Here is a 21,810-nt window from a genome sequence, read left to right as displayed (position 1 = left end):
CTACCTGTCTGTATGGATGGGTAGACGCCTTGCAGGATTAGTCGCTTTTGGTGAGTTGATGCTTGGATAGCGGGAGTTGTCTCGTTGTCGGTTGTCGAGTCTAGATTTTAGGCTCTGATTAGGGTGTAGTGTCCTTTTTGTTTTTGTTGAATTCTGTTATGTTGTTGAGATTTGTCCATTGTCAGACTTGGAGGATTATTTTTGTATGTTGATGTAGTGTTGACCATGGCATGTAAATTGTGGCGTTGTATGATTTATATTCCGCTGTGACTGTTGAGGATTTTATATGCATGTTGAGTTTTTGGAATATGTGAGACGTATCGTCTAATTCTTGAATATTTGTTATATTCGCATGTTTTATTGCTTAAATAGAATTAGGGCGTTACATATTGCACTTTCTTTCTACGATATAAACAATAATATTGCTAAATATCTTAAGATACTCATGATAACCAACATTATTATTAAATCTATGCATAATAAGAAATTAATTAATAATAATAATAAAAAAATTTATTGAAATTAATTAATTATCTATCATTTTAAGCAAGTTAAGTATTTCATAGATATGGAAATCATTTACAAAAAATATGCATGACAATTATAACATATAATATTGGCATTGTGATCAAGAATATATATATATATATATATATATATATATATATATATATATATATATATATATATATTATACCTTTATTATTGAAACTTTCATATTCTGGCCATATACCGCTATCTATGACTTCAATCACCAAACTACTCTCAATAGTTTGATCTCTTTTGAATGAGTGAGGAAGTCCCACGACCTTGTGGTTTGAAGGTGAAACTCTTGGCTTGGAAAAACTGAGACCACAACTCTCATGCGAACAAGTTTTTCCCTTTGTTGATCGTTGAGTACGACAGTAAAACCATTGAAACTTCTCTTCTAACTTCGAACCAAAAGATTTTCTATGTCATTACCATCCATGACATGTTGCAACAAGCTGAGATGAGGAGATATTTGGGGAATATGAGGCTTCCTTTGGAAGTGAACCCATGTACGCAATGTGAAGTTTACTGCTTTCATCACCACTTTTAGTGGCATCACACACCAAGGGAATTAATTATGCCAAAACGAAATAAACAAGGAATCATAAATCAACATTATGCTTGGCCATTGTTTGTGTTTGTAAAATGATGAATGCATAACTTGTAATATCCCACTCGTCGGTATTGGAATACTACCAGTCGAACGTGTCAGAGGACAAATGTTCATGTATTGTAAGTATGACGAAGAATGTTTATTAAACGACATCAGTCAAACACGAGTTAAGTATCAGTGTCGGATTAAACACGTTTAAGACGAAGGGCATTTTGGTACTTTAACGCAAAAGGGGTATTTAAGTGAAATTGGCCCAAAATATCTTCATTTCTCATGTTGTTTCTCTCTCTAGGTTGAAGAATTTTGGAACTCTCTTCTCCTTCTCTCTACCCATCGATCTCTCCCTCTCCTTTGGCACCAAATCATCTTCCTTGCAAGGCAAATCAAGGTAGTACAAGCTTAAGGGTGGTGATGGTGATGTATGCTAGCAAGACCAAAACATGGATGAAAGTTTTAAGACAATCAAGAAGCTAGGCTTTGGTTTGATTGAGCTTGGAACTTGGAGCAATCACAAGAATCATGTTAGGTGAGTTCTTAGATAATTTATCCTTCCTTTGGATTGTGAAATTCTTAGTGAGAAAACATGAATTATGCTAAGTTAGAAATTAGGGTTATAGAACCCCTTTGTACCATTTATGATCAAATGTTGTTAATTGTTGCCATGCATATGATATAAATTGTTTTTATGATGCTCTGGAATTGTCAGGTACCTTATGATGCTTGAAATTGAGGTTTTTATGGAAAATCACGTTTTCTGCAGAATTCTGGACTACTACAGCTCGCCAGGTGAGCTAGAACGCGCCATGGCGAGTTGGGAATCAGTGCTCTCTGGAGTAGCTCGCCATTAGCTCGCCATGGCGAGAAAACAGCTAGCCATGGCAAGTAGACAGCTCGCCAGGCGAAATTGACTGCACAGCATGTGTTGTCAATTCGTTTTGTGGCCAACAAGGGCTATCCGAGGCTCGTCCTTACATTATCTTCTTAAACTATGAAACCCCTCAATTCCAAATGTTTAAAGTACAATTCTAAACAAGGTTTTAAACAAGGGTATGGCATGGCAAAACACTAACAATGTTTGTTAATAAATGTTATGCAAGAGAGTTTAATCACAATTACTCGGGTAGTGATAAACTAAGAAAGGGAATGAATGTAGAGCCTCGACATAGCTTTTCGAGAATTAGAATGTTAAGCATGGAACTTATGTATGATAAGACGCGAGGTAATTAGTGTATTCTCTTCGCACATGATTAAGAATGTCCATGCAAGTATGATAAGCCGTGGATTGATAAGTTAATCTCTTCACACATGATTAAGAATGATCAAGTATGTACTTTGCCACAAGTCGGATGGATTAAGGATCCGAGGTAAATAAGAAAGCATGAATAGGTTTAACCTTTCACAAATCACTACAAGAAAAACTGCATTTTGCGACCTTTAAAATGGCAGATTGCGACTGTTAGAAGGGTCGCAGATGTACAATTGCGACCCTTCCCCAACAGTCACGGATGTTGGGGTCGCAAGTGTCTTTTGCGACCCTTCATAGAACAGCCGCACCAACTGCCACAAAAGGCACTGCGACAGTTGCTAAGGGTCGCAAATGAGGAGATTCAAATGGATTTCAAGGGACTTGCGACAGTTGGGGAAGGGTCGCAGATGCATAAAATTTATTTATAAAAAAATATTGCGACAGTTTGCAAAGGTCGCAGATGTTGAGTTAATTTTAAAAAAAAAATCAGTTTTTTCCTGAATTTTTAGTAGAACTATTTACTAATAAAAAATATATAAAACTAAAATAATTCATAATAAAAAATATGAACAAATTCATAAACTAAAATATGAATTTTACATTCATATAAAATACAAACAAGTGATACAATAAGGTTTCTTGAGTTCCTAACATGAAAATTTAATCAATTATGTAGATGATATTTGGCGAGGAAGTTGTTTTGATCAACTAGAGATGAATAGACTCCAAAGAATGCTATGCTCTGTTTGGTGATTCTAAGTCTTCCACCTAAAAATAAGTCAAAGATTATATAAGACACATCAATTAACAAAAATAAGCAATAATGTCACGCAAGTCATGATTCTAACTTATCGCGCAATTAAACTTATAATTACTTTCTGATATATATGGAATAACCATTAGCTATTTATTACAGAGAAGCTTACAAGACCAATTAATTGCATTCAATGTGAAACAAATAAATCATTACCCTTTCATTCAAAACACCATTCTTGAGTTCAAGCAAAACTCCAGGTACTCCAGTATGGATGCTAGCCCAGCATCTGAACCCTCCAAATTTAGTGAAGGAACTCAATAATTAAAAAAATTAGTGAAGTGAAGGAAAGAAATATTGCACTTACATTTAAAAGAGGGTGACTACAAGGTCTAGTTTTTGAACAAGAAAGCTCCACAAGATCTATTTGCAAAATATCTCAGTCCAAGAAAGCTCCACAAAGTGATTCATAATTCATGTTCACCACCACTCTCGGGTACCTCAGCATGTATTGTTGTGTGACCAAAATATGGAACCAAATTAGAATGTAAACTAGAAGTGAAGTACCAAACAACACATATATCATATTAAGTAGCCACAAAAAGTTCATTATGATCAGGCCAAATCAAGGATGAATTGTGCAAGTGCAGAGTTGGCATCTGACACATTTATGCATATAATGCACATTTATACATAAGCATATAATGAGCATTTATGTTATAAACACTTGTTTAGTCAAACAGGGCCCAAAGCTAACAACATCAAAATTCAATAAGATCATACTTTCCTGTAAAAATCAATTATATTTTGTATAAGTTCTGTGAGATCATAAAATGAGACCTCTGCACTCTGTCAATAAACAAATTGAAATTGCAAACATTACTAAAAAGAAGAGTCCAGAAAACGCTAATACAGTGGATAAAGCTATTTTGTATCCTATTTTGTACACTCCGTTTTTAATATCACTTTCTAGAAAACGCTAATAAAGCTCCCTTTTTCAGAAAAAAAAAATAATTTTTTATCCATTCTTTCTTAATTGGGTTGTACTCAGATCAGAAAGGAGCCAAACAATTTCATTAATATTAAACACCACATTAGAATACCAAACAATGTAGCATTCAAAGTATTGGTTAGAAATAAATCATTCAAATCCAATTACAAGTTAATAGAATACAGTGGATATCATCAATGTTCCATATGAATTTGCAATCATGGACACCAATTCTTGTTTGATGCCTTCCTGTTTTCTTTATGTTTCCGAATAAAATTTCAGTAAAACCAATCCAAGCACAAGGAGAACTCGGAATTGGGAAATATGATACTGCCATTGTGAGGTGTCCATAATTCCAAATTCGATAACAACCTATTAAGAACCTCCAATGAAGAGTCTCTTTAACTTAATTGTTACTCCAACCTATTAAGGACCTTCGTTGAAGTGACAAAAAAATGGGTACCTATTACTTACTATGGCCTATATAAGGACCCTCACTATCACTTATATAAGGACCCTCACTCTCTAAATGCACACATTATAGTACATATACTGGAACACTGTAAGGACTCTCTTCAAGTTCACATGCTAGTTATATTATTAATAACAATAATTTATGTTTAGTTTAAGAAAAAAATATTAATAACAACAATTAGTTATATGTACATGTTTATTAAGAAAGAACATATCAAAGAAAATATTAATAACAACAACTAGTCATACGTACATGTGCACAGTTTAAGGAATCTTTTTATTTATATGTTTAGTTTATCAATAACAACAATTTATACTTTTATGGACGAAAATATCAAAGAAATCCATTCAATTTTTACGTACGTGTTTATTTGTGCGTTCAATTGGTACTTTATAAAAAACATATAGAAACTAGCTTACAATTAGGTGTGGGTTTTCTCAACTTCTAATTTATTTCACTCCACAAAGAGATGGAAATGAATGACAAGGCTATTGAGTTTGGATTCTGATTCATGTTGATTCAAAACAGGTTAGCAATTTAGCTTTTAAGCATGAGATATCAATTCTAGTTGAAAACAAACTGCAATTCTAGCTTTTAAGCATCAAAAAGCCCCCCTAAACAAACTGCAGCTCTGCTAAAACAAATAGTGAGGCTGGAGTAGACAAAAGCAACAACTCACATACCCCTGCCTCACTACCAGCGCTGAAACAAAATGATGGAGGGTATAATCTAACCCAACACAATAAGTTGGGCATAAAGGTCGCAAGGGCATAAAGGTCGCAATAAGTGTCGCAAATGTGCACTTTGCGACAGTTAAGAGATAAGGGTTGCAAAGTAAGTGTCGCAAAATGCTAAATTTCTTGTAGTGAATGTTTAAGACCAAGACTTTAATAAATGATATAGGTGCCATGTCTCTTGTGATCACCACTAGGTTGGATTCAAGGGGTTCTCTTCATGGGAACGGGATAAGCTCCGCAAGGGGGCCGCATGTCACTGAGTAAGCAAGACGTAGGTGTCGTGTCTCTTGTAATCCACACTAGGATGGATTCAAGGGGTTTCCACTAGGTGAAACGGGATAAGCTTCGTAAGGGGGCCGCACGACACTGAGGGAGTCCGATGTGCCTTAGCTAGGTTTTCATCGGTCAAGTAAGAGATTAACTTCCAGGGTTACTCCACCTGGGATTAATCCGTAAAATGAACTCAGATAATGATGCTTGTTCAACGCTAACCTAATGAGTGAATATGATTATGTATGATATGATATGAATTTATGATTAAGATGACGTTAGACACGTTCAAGTTTATGAAATAGAGCAAGTAAAGAAGGTTATGCCCATGACGATCTTAGGTTTCCCTAATCGTCCGGTTTAGGATCGTGTCATGATTATGTTATGTTTAGACCTCGATATGTTTAGCGTATCATGGCGTAGCGGTCTTAGGTTCCCCTTAACCGCCATGACACGTAGGATGTTAGCAAGACCTAAGACTAGTTGAGATGAACCTATGACGGATTTAGTATGCACGACCATCTAGGCAAGCATTCCCACACACGTATAATCAACCGTCATGTTGTATTGTAGCTCGTAGCCCTTATTTGTTTCAGATAAACAGATTGGATTGCAAGCTCGTAGCCGAATGGATATTTCAGCAAGTGCATGTTCGTACCCGCTGCAGGATGTTATGGATTTTCAAGGATGTATTTACCATGTTTTAGACAAGATGTGTTGTATTGTTATTGTACGAAAGCGTATTGTTGTATAATATATTCATTCGAAAATATTTATGTTGTAAATTTTAATGTATCCAGTACTAAGATAACGCTCATGCTAAATTTTCTAGATACGTTTAGTATTGGTGTTACATAACTCAAACCCAAACGATGTATTTATATACACTAGAAAGTTATGTGTTTTGAAAGCTTTTATGTTAATAAAAACATAGTTTAATAAGTACACCCACTGGACACAATTATAAGTAAGAATTTACTTTATTTGTTTAGTGAATGTTTTATGCATGTGGTGAACAATGCGGACTAGATGGATCAGCTCTTCTATGAACAAATAAAGGTGATTTTTTGTTTACAATAATGACCAGAGGTTTATATTATTGGTAAATTAGAAAAGTTACTCTCTCAATTCCATAATAGGTGACCAATTTGTTAAAATATTTTGTTTCAAAACAAATAACCCATTCAATTTTCAATGCATTATTTTTTTTTTATTTTTCAAGAAGGTTTTCAATGCATTATTAATTACATTTTTCCTAATTGTTCCCTCTAATTAATATTTTCATAACACTCAAATAACCTTCTTCTATTTCTCACTTATGATAATAATAATAATGACTAGACAAATAACTTATTAGGTTATAATTTAATAATAATATCATTATCTCTCTTTCAGATAAACATTTTTTTTATTTTTATTAAATATTCAAATAGATAAAACATTATGCCAGGGAGGGAGTTATTTTTAAGAGAAATGTTATCATCACTCTCTTTTCAATACTCACTCAAACACTCATTATTTTTAAGCATTAAATTTATGAGTCTCATACTTAATGTGGGACTCATTCTTAAAGTGTTGGATTCATATTAGTCACTTGTCATCTACGCCCCCTTGTAGTTTAAGAAACTATAACCAAAACCATCGTCCTTTTCTCGTTTCTCATTGTTGCATGACACTACCTTTATTCCATTCCAGTTGTGCACTTTCAATCTTTTGTTGTTGGAGGTTGGTTTTTGGAGAAACTTTTAACCTTTTCTCTCTTCTCATCATGGCATTAGGCCACTTTTTTTTTCTACAACTTTTTCTATTTTCTTGTTATGTATATCCGTGTTTCTGTTTTTTTTTATTTTCTTTTTATCCATATTCGTCCTTTTCTGTAGGGGCGGTGGTTTTAAGAGTCACTTTCAACCTTTTCCTTATTCTCAGTATCACATCACTCGTCATGCTACCTCTTCCAGTTGTGCACTATAACCAAAACCATCGTCCTTTTCTCGTTTCTCATTGTTCTCGTCATGCTACCTTCGTCAGTGTTACCCATTGAAAAGTTTAAGAGTGGGGAAAGATAAAAAGAATAAGAAAAACTAAATATGGACGAAGGTAGCATGACGAGAACAATGAGAAACGAGAAAAGGACGATGGTTTTGGTTATAGTATCACATCACTCGCCAGTGGTTTTGGTTATAGTCTTTTTTATCCTTTATTCCTTTCTACATTTTTTCCCTATTCTCGTCATGCTACCTTCGTCCATATTTAGTTTTTCTTATTCTTTTTATCTTTCCCCACTCTTAAACTTTTCAATGGGTAACACTAATTTTTAGAACCACCGAAAATTTTACAGGTCACTTGAGAGATTTGAATTATGTACCGTGGAACTAAAATGATAAGATCTAACCACTAAGCTAGCAACTCAAGAATTATTTTATCATAAAATAATAAGAAATGATAATATTAATCTATATATAATTTATATAATATTAACCACGTTTTTGACTCTCAAGTCAATAACTTAACCTTTTGTCAAAAAAAAAACCAATATTTACCGTTTCCAATAATGTTAATTATTACTCAAATACTTGATTACTTTAATTTAGTAAAAGTGTCAATTCATTACCTCTCTTTTTTCTTATATATTAATAATAATTTAATATATTTTAAATGTTCAAATAGTTCACTCTCTTTTCAACACAAACTTTAACACTTGTTATTTTATTGGGTAAAACTTATCTTGGTCACAATGTAGGTTTTATTTCAAAATGTTTTGGCCCACATTGGTAACTTCACATCAACACACATGTTTAGCATAAACAACTTTCCTCAAAATCTACGGCTTCTTCCCACCTTTCATCACGGAAGCACGATGCCTTTATTCCTTTCTACAACTATACCACATTCTCATCATGTTCCCTTTATCCTTCATTCCGGTTTTTTTTATTCCTTTTCCATTCTAATTTACAACTTTTTATGTAAGGAAATGTGATTTTTATAGTCTCTTTCAATCTTTATCTTTTTCTCATCATGACATCATGCTTCTGTATTTCTTTCTACAATTTTCTTCCTTCATCTCATCATACTATCTTTATTAATATTTTATATTTTTATTCATTTATTTTTCCCCAATATTAAATTTTTCAATGTGTAACACTAGTTTTCAGAAACACTGAAAAAAATATGTAATTTAAAGATTTTAGTATAAAATTATTTCTCTTTCGGAGAAACTTTTTTTTAATTTTTATTAAATATTCAAATAGGTCACCTAATATGGTAGGGAGAGAGTTATTTTAAAGAGAAATGATATCATCGATCTCTTTTCAATACTCACTCTAATACTCAATATTTTTATGTATTAAATTTATAGGAGTCTCATACTTTATGTGGGACCCATTTTTAAAGTGTTGGACTCATATTTGTAACTTGTCATCTACGCCCCTGTTTAGTTTAAGAAAATGTTACCAACACCATCGTTTTTTTCATTTTCTCATTGTTGCATCACACTACTTTATTCCATTCCAGTGGTGCACTTTCAACCTTTTTGTGGTTGGAGGTTGGTTTTTGAAGCAACTTTTAACCTTTTCTCTTTTCTCTTCATGGCATCAGGCCACCTTTATTTCTTTCTACAACTTTTCCCCTTATCTTTATCCGTGTTTCTTTTTTTATTTTTATATTTTCTCTTTCCCCATATTCAACCTTTTCTGTAGGGGGCGATGGTTTTTAGAGCCACTTTTAACGTTTTCCTTTTTCTCAGCATTGCATCACTCTACCTTTATTCCTTTTGACATTTTTTCCCTCTTGTCGTCATGCTACCTTCATCCTTGTTTCATTTTTCTTATTCATTTATCTTCCCCCACTCTTAAACTTTTCATGGGGAATACTAATTTTAGAACCACCGAAAATTTTACAGGTCTCTAGAGAGATTTGAACTATGTACCGTCGAATTACAAGGCTAAGATCTAACCACTAAGCTAGCAACTCAAGAAATTTTTTATCATAAAATGATAAGAAATGATAATATTAATCTATATATAATTTTTTATAAGATAAAACTAGATTAAAATAAAATATAAAATAAAAAAATTTATATACACAAAAAAAAGTTAAGCAAACAAGAATCTTTACGATTGGTACAAAAAAAAAATAATTAAAGGCTAAAATGGATTTGCAAAGGGGGTAATACTTAAGGGACCAAAAGTGCTATTTTTAAACTTAGGGGACCAAAATCGCAAGTTTGTGAAACTTGGCGGACCAAAGGTGCATTTTAGCCATAATTAAATTACAAAAATTATACTCTTCCATTCAATCATATACAACCCATTTGTTAAGGTATTGTTTGGTTATTTTTTATTATTTAGGGTCTATGTTGAATTTATGCATCATGCTTAAGCAGGGACGGATCTAGGAATGCATTTCAAGTGTGGCTAAATATGTAGCAACCGAAAAAATGACTGATTTTTAATATTTTATACCTTAGCGACTGAAATTTCGGTTGCTAATTCTGTCGCTTAGTAATTTAGAGACCAATTTTTACTCCAGCGACTGAATATTCAGTCACTGTTATGTTGCTAAACCTGTTAGCGACCGATTTTCATTGCTTAGCGACTGAAAATTCGGTCGCTAAATAATTTTTTTTAATTTTTTTAAAAATCCATGTGGGGCTATAGCCCCACATGGCCATAAGGTGGATCCGCCCCTGTGCTTAAGATATAGGATAGGTTAATAATATAGATTTTTTTAAAAACTCTAAAATGGTCATTAGAATCACTAAATAATAACTATTTTTCATTATAAAATAACATCCAATTAAATCAAGATAAAATTAGTTGCACATGAGTTATTTTATCATCATCGTCTCAACATTCAATTATGTTTTAATTTATGTTTATATAATATTTGATTATTAATAAATAAACATGAACAACTACTTGCTTAAAAAAAGGAACAACCATAAGTTTAGAGAGCATCATAATTGAATACTCAATGATACTTTATTTAATATTCCATAAAAATATAACATGGCCGACTATAGAGATATTATTTGCACAATGATGGGACTCTTGACATTGTGGGTACCATCTGACCAAACAAGTGAGGAGGAAAACAAAGTTTTACTTGATTTTTCTCCACCAACAACACTGACAACAAAGGATTGTTTCTCGTTTAACGATTTGAAGGATAGTACTTCCGGTTCCACACTTATCTTGATTTCTGGATTATGATGGATGAGAGTTGCCTTGTAGGTTGAGTTGGGAAAGCCAACATTTGTAACTGTTCTATGAACCTTGGCATGGAAATGCTTAAGTATTGGAACAACAATAGCAGGATAATTTATATCTTTCACCAATGATCTTTCAGAAGTTCCATGGCAACTTGAATTATCTCCACTAATTTGTTTAATTTTTTCAGCACTATAACCATAATTACAAAGCATTTGCACATAATCTTGCTTAGTAATGTCATAAACAAGTCCAGGGTGAATGGCTTGTTTTGGATTGATATTCCCTGATCCATAAGCAAACTCACCTACCAAATCATCATAAGTACCTTTCACTGGTGTAGCAGTTGTCATGATAGCAGATTTGATAGCTGCAGGTGACCAATCTGGATGAAATGATTTCACATATCCAACAACTCCAGCAGCATGAGGGCAAGACATAGAGGTTCCAGATAATATGTTGTACTTAACCTTTCTATTGTCACTCGGATCCATTGAGGGTGACACTAGGGGTGAATATGCAGCCAAGATTTCTACTCCAGGAGCACTTATATCTGGTTTCATAATTTCTTGAACCAAAGGATTTGGACCACGAGAAGAGAAAATGGCTATTCTTGGAGCACTGGTGTCATGGAAGATCTCACTCTTTAAAATTTCAGCTACAGGGTAATTAGTGGAATTTTTGTAATATTGAACATGAACAAAGTCTTTTGATTCCAACTTAACTGTAGGGTTCTTAGTGACAAATGAAGCATCGAAATCAGATTGTGACGCATTAAGGATTACACCAATTGCACCACTTGTAGAAGTTAACATTTCACCAGTTGGAGATCCACACAAAACAAGCTTACCATTCACCATCTTTTTGTCCATGCAATCACACTTTTCAGGGGATGCATTTCCTCCAGTTGGGCAAGCTTGGGCATTATGCACAGCTATTGGAAATTTGGTGCCATTTGAAGGTATGGTATTAATTGACTTCCCAATAAAAGTTTGTCCATTTCCAAGAATGATCTTATCAATGAATTTTCGATCAATGGTAGTTGCGGCAACAGTAAATAACCAAGGTGCTGCACTACAAACACTACTTGAGATAGGGCCAGCATTTCCAGCAGACTGCACTGTGAGTATACCCTTCTCCATGGCATGAAAAGAACCAATGGCAATAGAATCACTCAAAAAATCAATGGCATTAGAGGCATCAACAGAGATAGTGATGACGTCAACTCCATCAGCAATGGCATCATCAAATGCAGCTAATATAGCATCATTAGTACATGTACCAAAATCGTTGCAGATTTTGTATGCAGCAATCCTTGAAGATGGGACTCCACCTCTTGCAATTCCATTTGCAAGACCATAAAAGCTTACATCATTCACCTCACGTCCACCTGCTGTGGATGCTGTGTGGGTTCCATGACCAGATTTGTCTCTTGCACTCACATCTCCAACACCGTAAAATCGTGCTCCGATGATCTTCTTGTTGCAACTGAAATTACCACCGCCAGCACAAACTCCCCTCCACTTATTTGGAATCGAACTAATACCTGATCAATTATAAAAAAAAAATCAAATTAACAAGATCATCAAATATAGTAGGTTACTACAATTTTCTAACCATATTGCACTTTCTTCCTACGATATAAACAATAATATTGCTAAATATCTTAAAATACTCATGATAACCAACATTATTATTAAATCTATGCATAAGAGGAAATTAATTAAAAATAATAATAATAATAATTTATTGAAATTAATTAATTATCTATAATTTTAATCAAGTTAAGTATTTCATAAATATGGAAATCATTTACAAAAAATATGTATGACAATTATAACATATAATATTGGGATTATTATCAAGCATATATATATATATATATATATATATATATATATATATATATATATATATTCTATACCTTTATCATTGAAACTTTCAGATTCTGGCCATATTCCGGTATCCATGACTCCAATCACCAAACTACTCTCAATAGTTTGATCTCTTTTGAATGAGTGAGGAAGTCCAAGGAAGTCCCACGACCTTGTGGTTTGAAGGTGAAACTCTTGGCTTGGAAAAACTGAGACCACACCTCTCATGCGAACAAGTTTTTCCCTTTGTTGATCGTTGAGTACGACAGTAAAACCATTGAAACTTCTCTTGTAACTTCGAACCAAGAGATTTTCTATGTCACTACCATCCATGACATGTTGCAACAAGCTGAGATGATGAGATCTTGGGGAATATGAGGCTTCCTTTGGAAGTGAACCCATGTAGACAATGTGAAGTTTACTGCTTTCATCACCACTTTTAGTGGCTTCACACACCAAGGGAATTAGTGATGCCAAAACTAAAGAAACAAGGAATGATAAAACAACATTATGCTTGGCCATTGTTTGTGTTTGTAAGATGATGAATGCATAACTCAAACCCAAATGATGTATTTATATACACCAGAAAGTTATGTGATGTGAAAGCTTTTCTGTTAATAAAAAAATAGTTTAATAAGTACACTCTATGGTCACTATTATAAGTAAAAATTTACTTTATTTGTTCAGTGAATGTTTTATGCATGTGGTGAACAATATAGACTAGATGCATCAGCTATTCTATGAACCAAAAAAGGTAATCTTTTGCTTACAATAATGACCAGAGATTTATATGATAGGTAAATTAGAAAAGTTACTCCCTCAATTCCATAATAGGTGACCAATTTGTTATAATAATTTGTCCCAAAAGAAATAACCCTTTCAATTTTCAATGCATTATTGGCCTAGTGGTATTGGCTTGGGATCTGGGAGTGTGCTCCTCCTTGAGGTCTCAGGTTCGATTCTCTCTAGTGTCAATTTAGGTGGGCTAATTTAGCTTATTAAAAAAAAAATTCAATGCATTATTTTTTATATTTCAAGAAGGTTTCAATGCATTATTAATTACAATTTTCCTAATTGTGCCCTCTAATTAATATTATTTTCATAACACTCAAATAACCATCGTCCATTTCTCACTTACAATAATAATAATAATAATAATAATAATAATAATAATAATAATAATAATAATAATAATAATAATAATAATAATAATAATAATAATAATAATAATAATAATAATAATAATAATAATAATGACTAGACAAATAATTTATTAGGTTATAATTTAGTAATAATATCATTATCTCTCTTTCAGATAAACTTTTATTTAATTTTGATCAAATATTCAAATAGATAACACATTATGTCAGGGAGGGAGTTATTTTTAAGAGAAATGTTATCATCACTCTATTTTCAATACTCACGCAAAAACTGATTATTTTTAAGCGCTAAATTTATATGAGTCTCATACTTAATGTGGGACCCATTTTTTAAGTGTTGGACTCTTATTACTAACTTGTCATCTACGCCCCCTTGTAGTTTAAGAAATTATAACCAAAACCATCGTCCTTTTCCCGTTTCTCATTGTTGCATGACACTACCTTTATTCCATTCCAGTGGTGCAATTTCAACCTTTTGTGGTTGGACGTTGGTTTTTGGAGAAACTTTTAACCTTTTCTCTCTTCTCATCATGGCAGCAAGCCACCTTTATTTCTTTCTACAAGTTTTTCCCTTTTCTTGTTATGTTTATCCGTGTTTCTTTTTTTTTTTTCCTTTTTCCCCAAATTCGTCCTTTTCTATATGGGGCAGTGGTTTTTAGAGCCACTTTTAACCTTTTCCTTTTTCTCAGCATGACATCACTCTACCTTTATTCCTTTCTACATTTTCCCCCTCTTCTCGACACACTATCTTCATCCATATTTAATTTTTCTTATTCATTTATCTTTCCCCACTCTTAATCTTTTCAACGAGGAACACTAACTTTTAGAACCACCGAAAATTTTACAGGTCTCTAGAGAGATTTGTACTATGTACCATGGAACTAAAAGGATAAGATCTAACCACTAAGCTAGCAACTCAAGAATTTTTTTTAACATAAAATGATAAGAAATGATAACATTAATCTATATATAATTTTTTTAAGATAAAACTAGATTAATATAAAATTAAATAAAAAATATTTATTTACACAAAAAAAAAGTTAAGGGACCAAAAATCTTTACAATTTATAGAAAAAAAACATAATTAAATTAAAAAATTGCACTCTTCCATTCAATCATATAGCCCATTTGTAAAAATAATTTTAAACAAAATAAACGAGCATGTCAAATTTTAATATAATATTAATCGTTGTTTTTCAATTTGACCATTTAGTTAATACCACTTTTGCAATTATTAACTCTCATCTCAATAACTTACCATTTTGTAAAATAAAAAAAACTCAATAACTTACCCTTTCCAATAATGTTAATTAATACCCAAATACTTGATTACTTTAATTTAGTAAAAGTGTCAATGTCAGGACGTCTCTTTTTTATTATATAGTAATAATTATTTAATAGAGGTTAAATGTTCAAATAATTCACTCTCTTTTCAACATAAACTTTACCACTCACTATTTTATTAGGTAAAACTTATCTTGGTCACACCACTTTATGTGCATGTTTTATTTCAGAAGGATTGCACCCACATTGGTAACTTACATCTACACATATGTTTAGATTAAACAACTTTCCTCAAAATATGCGGCTTCTTCCCACCTTTCATCATGGCAGCATGCTGCCTTTATTCCTTTCAAAAATTGTACCACGTTCTTATCATGTTCCCTTTATCCTTCACTCCAGGTTTTTTATTCCTTTTCCATTCTAATTTACAACTTTTTACGTAAGGAAATATGAATTTTAGAGTCTCTTTCGATCTTTATCTTTTTCTCATAATGCATCACGCTTTTGTATTACTTTCTACAATTTTATTCCTTCATCTCATCACACTATCTTTAATAATGTTTTATATTTTTATTCATTTATCTTTCCCAATTTTAAATTTTTCAATGTGTAACACTAGATTTTAGAAACACTGAAAAAAGATATGTAATTTAATGATTTTTATGGTTTTATTTTATTCCTTTGTCTAGATTTTAATTAGAAATTTTCATTATGAAATACTCAGTGATAAAAATTACAAACATTATTGGTTTGTTTATTAAGGTTTTCTTATTCAAATTCCTAGAAAAACCTCTTGTTTAACTTTCATTAAATAAAATCGACTTTAAAAACTAGTTTTAATTTTAATAATTTTAATTCTATTGTAGAATAATCAAATAACATTTAATACACACACAGACACATATATACATATATGCACTATTGACCTTTAGTGTTACCGTCATTATTACAAAAACTTCACATACTCCAATGAAAAAATTAACGTTATCATAATATTTTTTTGAATCGAAGTGACACTAAAGAAAATTTTACAAATAAGGCTAAGGTCTCAGCACTAAGCTAGTAACTCAAAATGATAAGATATGATAATGTGTGTGTGTGTGTGTGTGCGCGCGCGCGCGCGCGTGTGTGTGTGTGTGTCTAGGTTTGCTAACTTAGACTAACAAAAAACTTGAAGGCCCAAGTTAGCAAAAGGGAATCTTTGAGGATGAGGGTACCGCTTGTTGGAAGCTTTTAAAGGTGAAAACATTAACGTTGAAGTTTGATATGTTTGAAAGGAAGTCTTTCACACAATGAGTTTGTGCTCGTAATGACGATAGTTCGTTTTCACGGTACTTCCAGTTCGTTAGGAGAGCGGAAAAGAATGGCCTATCGACGTGTTCTGGTACAATGTTGGCACTCGTTCTTCTAACAGGTTCGCTTGTGAGTAGTGGTTTTGTTCACAAAAGGTATGCCACAAAAGTTCTATCATGGTCATACTGGTCGTGTCTGGAATGTCACTAAACATGCTATAATCGATCATACCGGTCATGTCTGGAATGTTACCAAATGTGTTATCACCGGTCATATCGGTCATGTCTAGAATGTCACCAAATGTGCTATCATCGATCGTACCGGTTGTGTCTAGAATGTGACCAAACGTGTTATGGGTGCCACAGTCGATTAATTCCCTCATTCCATGGTTGGTCGCTCATAAACATGTTGGCTCGCCTGTTGGATATACCTGTTTGTTAGGGAAGTGGTTGAGGCAAGCTTAACGGTGAATGCTCAGATAAACTTTTGGTGTGTGTTCGTCCAGCGGGCTTGTTGATGACATAACTATTAGATTCCCTCGTCTGAGATTTGTTCATTCATCCTCTAAGAATTTAATGCGCACGTCTCAAGGATGAGACTGAGGGGACATGACCTTTGGTGTTTCATTTCCACGTATAAAGGGTAGTAATGCACTTGATTACATAGGCCCCTGAGTGTTTGTTTCGGAGATTGTTCCCGAGGTTCCATCATCACCGTTGATTTAACCCTGATGTTTGAGAACTCTAAAAGTTCGCCTCAGACTGTCACATTTATGATGGGTTTCAATCTAGACCGTTGCTTTGCTTTGTTTATGCAGATACCATGGGAAGCATTGTAATTGATCGTCTTCTCTGGATTTCAAAGCGTTTTGAAGGGACGTATATGTGTTAAATTTATGTATTATGATTGGCCACATTTTGTTAAAACAAGTGTTCTAGCAAGATGTTGGACAAGATGTCTTGACATGTTGGTACGACATCTTAGCGTGCCTTGTTTCACATTCTTGGAAGATTTGTTTTTAGCGTGAGATATCTGAAGATTCTATGAAGATTTGATTCACGTAGAGTGTTCTCCAAGAAGCGTGTGTTTCCATAAGCAACAAAGGTTGGTTTAAGATTTGTCGTGTTTCGTAAGAATCAATGTCAAAACATTTAAGGAAACAATATATATTATTCTGAAATATTGTGCTGAAGACCATATTGGATCCGCTGGATTGTTTAACCTGAATCGTTCATCAAGCCCACGCGTATCTCAGGCTATATAAAGGCAACTCTAAACCTAAGAAGACAACTAAAACCGCATTTTTGAAGGTGTCAATTAGGGTTTTAGTTTATCCATTGTTGTTTGTGAGCCACTCTTGTATCACCTTGATGCTAGAGTTGAACTGATAGTTGAGTTGTAATTGTGAATCACTCGTAAGATTTTAAGAAAGAGTGGATTCTATTTATTGGAGTGTGTCTCCTATTTGATTGTATTTGTTGTAATCACAGGTTGTGTGATTGAGAGGAAGTGAGATGGGATCTCATATCTAGGTAAGTCTTGGATAGAAATATCACGGGTAGTGATTAGATGCGAAGGAAGTAAACCGGAGGTTGTATGCAAATGACTTCAAACTAATACTATTATAGTGGATTTCCTTCCTGGCTTGGATGCTCCCAGATGTAGGTGGCATTGCACCGAATTGTGTTAACAAATATTTTGTGTTATTTACTTCCGGCAATTTACTTTATTTTGTTTATTGTTATTTGTGTTATTACGATGTCTTGACATTGCATTCGACATTACTGGTGTCCTGACATCGTATACGAGATATGTCCTCTACGGGCCAGAATTTCAATTGGCATCAGAGCAGGCACCCTGTTCTGGTTTGGGTGAGCTCCAAGGAAGACTTTTTCTTGTACTATGGACAAGGAAGCAGGATTTGTTAACATACCACCTATTTTGGATGACACCAACTATGATTACTAAAAGACGCATATGGTTGCTTTTCTAAAATCTATGGATAGCAAAACCTAGAAAGCAGTTATCAAAGGTTAGGAAGATCATGTGGTGAAGGACAAAGTTAGAAATTGCACAACTGAATTAAATCCAGAAGAAGACTGGTCTAAGGAAGAAGATGAACTTGCTATTGGAAACTCCAAAGCTTTGAACGCCTTGTTCGATGGGGATGACAAAAATATGTTCATGTTAATAAGTACCTGTACAGTGGCCAAGTATGCATGAGAAATCCTCAGAACCACTCTTGAAGGCATATCGAAATTAGGATGTCAAGACTTCAACTTGTCACCACCAAATTTGAGAATCTCTGAATGAAAGATGATGAGTCAATTCATGATTTTCACATGAATATTCTTGGCATTGCCAACACATATAATGCCTTGGGAGAAAGGATGTCAAAGGATAAGCTGGTTATAAAAATTCTCAAGTCGTTGCCTAAGAAGTTTGACATGAAAGTCGCAATTATTGAAGAATCCCAAGACATTTGCAACATGAAAGTGGATGAGCTTGTTTGGGTCACTTCAAACTTTTGAATTGGCTATCAGTGATGGATCTGAAAAGAAGAACAAGAGCATAACTTTTGTCTCCAACACTAATGATGAAGAGTTTCAATGTGACATGAAGATAATGAAGGAATTTCTGATGCTATTGTGCTTCTTGGGAAGTAATTCAATAAGCTGCTGAAGAGGATGGATAGGAATCCAAGACCAAATGTCAAGAACATGTCATCCGACATCAGTAAGAACAATAATTTTCAGAGAAAGGCATGAACTAAGGAGAAGCCCAATCAAGGAAAAGGTATTCAGTGTCATGGATGTGAGGGTTTTGGACACATTAGATCATAATGTCCCACATATCTCAAGAAATAAAAGAAGGACTTGTATGTTTCTTGCTTTGATGAAGAACCCGATGATGAAACTTCTAAGCATGTTACAACCTACACTCGTAGATGTGAATCCAATGAAGATTCATGTGATGAGGATGTCTCTTATGAAGAATTGGCTGATTCCTACAAAGAACTTTGTGCCAGAAGTGAAGAGGATTGTAAGATATGAGAAAAGCAGAAGAGAATGATAGCTCAACTGCAAGCTGAAAAAGAGAAACTTTTGTCTACTATCTCCGGTGTTCAAAATTAGGTAACCCTATTGTCTTCTAAACTTGAAAACATGACCAAATCCGTAAGAATGTTGAAAAATGGGTCTGATATGTTAGATGAAATTCTTCAAGTTGGGAAAGAGGCTGAAAACTTAAAAGGTATAGGGTTTTAATTACTAATCTCTAAATAAATTAGGAAAAATCCCTAGGAAAAAATTTATTCCTTCTGAAAGTAAGTATGAGCTCACGATGTCAGACCATATGCTACAACATCCAGGCAGACATCAGAAAACTCAAATTAAAGCCAAGTTCTTGCCTTGGAAATGTCATTATTGTGGTAAATATGGTCATATAAAGCCTTATTGTCATATACTACATTGTTATCCTAAACATCCAACACAACCTAGAGCTAACCATGTGATGATTAAAACTAGAAAAGAGTGGAAACCTTAGGTTGTTGATACTAGTCTTATAGCCCATACATCTCTTGGAGCTTCATTTAGAGAAGACTGGTACTTTGACAGTGGATGCTCTAGACATATGACAGAGGTCAAGAAGTATTTAGTGTATATTAAGTCTTATTCCACCAGTTTTGTCATGATTGGTGATGGAGCCAAAGGTGAAATCAAGGGAGTAGGAAAGTTAGTTTGTACTGGACTTCCTAAACTTGATGATGTTCTTCTTGTGAAAGGATTGACTGCAAATCTGACCAATATTAATTAATTATGTGATCAAGGTTTAAAATTAAATTTCACCAAGTCAGAATGTTTGGTTTATAATGAGATGAATGATGTTTTGATGAGAGGAGTAAGATCTAAAGACAACTGCTACTTGTGGGTACCTCAAGAAACAACCTATTCTTCCACATGTTTAATGTCCAAAGAAGATGATGTCAAGCTGTGGCACCAGAAGCTTGGACATCTAAATCTTAAAGGTATAAAGAAGATTATTCCTGAAGATGCTATTAGAGGTCTACCAAAGCTCAAAATTGAGGAGGGTAAAGTCCGTGGCGAGTGTCAAATTGGGAAGCAAATCAAGATGTCACACGCAAAGTTGCAAAATCAGACTACTTCAAAAGTCCTAGAACTTTTTCATATGGATTTAATGGGGGCAATGCAAGTTGAAAGTCTTGGTGGAAAGAGATATGTATATGTGGTTGTTGATGATTTTTCAAGATTTAATTGGGTGAACTTTATCAAAGAAAAATCAGATACTTTTGAGGTTTTGAAAGATCATTGTCAACGCCTTCAAAGAGAGAAGGAAAGTGTGATTGGTATAATCAGAAGTGACCATGGCAAGGAATTTGAAAAATGCCAAATTCTATGATTTTTTTCTCTTTTGAAGGTATTTGTCATGAATTCTCATCACCCATCACTCCTCTGCAAAAATGGAGTTATAGAACGCAAAAATAGAACTTTACAAGAATCAGCTAGAGTCATGCTACATGCAAAAAATCTTCCTTATCAATTTTGGGCTACGAACACTGCATATTATATTCACAATCTTGTCGCTCAAAGAGCTGGTACATCATATACAATCTATGAATTGTGGAAAGGGACGAAACCTTCTGTTAAATACTTCCATGTCTTTGGGAGTAAATATTACATCCTGGCTGATCGAGAACAAAGGAGATATATGGATCCCAAAAGCGATGAAAGGATATTTCTTGGTTACTCTACAAAACCAAAGTCATGATGGAATCCATTGATGGTGTGGTCGATGATTCGACCAATGAGAAAGGGACTCACGTCGAAGAAGATGTCGGAACATCATTTCAGCATATTGATGCTCTAGATAGTGAGGCAGACATTGAGTCCAACATTGAGCTAGAAAGTATTGAACCAGATAATCCTCAAGCCAACAAAGGCCCTTCATTAGAATTCAGAAAAATCATCCGAAGGAACTTATTATTTGAAAGCTTGATGAAAGGATCACCGCTAGGTCCATAGATGTGATATCAAACTCTTATTTTGTCTCAAAATTTGAACCTAAGAATGTGAAGGAGGTCTTGACTGATGAATTCTAGATCAATGTTATGCAAGAAGAACTAAGTCAGTTCAAAAGGAATGAAGTGTGGGATTTAGTATCTAGGGCTGAAGAAATGAATGTTACTGGTAGAAATTGGATTTACAAGAACAAATCTGATGAAAAGGGAATTGTGACCAGAAACAAGGCTAGACTAGTAGCTCAAGGATATACCCAAATTGAAGGAGTTGATTTTGATGAGACTTTTGCTCATGTTGCCCGTCTTGAATCCATAAGATTACTCTTAGGAGTGACAT

The 21,810-nt window shown here is 33.8% G+C and overlaps 1 protein-coding gene, 1 long non-coding RNA gene and 1 pseudogene across 2 annotated transcripts; 1 reads left to right on the top strand and 2 right to left on the bottom strand.

The window, feature by feature from the left end:
* Nucleotides 1-2,940: 2,940 nt before the first annotated feature.
* Nucleotides 2,941-5,352, bottom strand: LOC146946104 (uncharacterized). Its single transcript, XR_015026634.1, has 3 exons — nucleotides 3,512-5,352; nucleotides 3,361-3,433; nucleotides 2,941-3,158 (listed from the first exon to the last, which is right to left on the bottom strand). It is a non-coding gene; the product is annotated as an uncharacterized LOC146946104 (long non-coding RNA).
* Nucleotides 5,353-10,556: 5,204 nt separating this feature from the next.
* LOC146946103 (subtilisin-like protease SBT4.3) lies at nucleotides 10,557-13,239 on the bottom strand. The gene is made up of 2 exons (XM_085748868.1): nucleotides 12,749-13,239; nucleotides 10,557-12,370 (listed from the first exon to the last, which is right to left on the bottom strand). The coding sequence occupies exons 1-2, from the start codon at nucleotides 13,218-13,220 to the stop codon at nucleotides 10,632-10,634; spliced, it is 2,211 nt and encodes a 736-aa protein (XP_085604994.1). The 5' UTR covers nucleotides 13,221-13,239; the 3' UTR covers nucleotides 10,557-10,631.
* A 5,098-nt stretch (nucleotides 13,240-18,337) lies between these two features.
* Nucleotides 18,338-20,854, top strand: LOC146946102 (uncharacterized; annotated as a pseudogene).
* Nucleotides 20,855-21,810: the final 956 nt, after the last annotated feature.

Source organism: Medicago sativa, chromosome 2, assembly GCF_051527215.1.
Source record: "Medicago sativa cultivar Bolivia chromosome 2, Bolivia_mono, whole genome shotgun sequence".
Classification (NCBI taxonomy): domain Eukaryota; kingdom Viridiplantae; phylum Streptophyta; class Magnoliopsida; order Fabales; family Fabaceae; genus Medicago; species Medicago sativa.
This window is presented reverse-complemented; position numbering and strand designations above follow the sequence as displayed.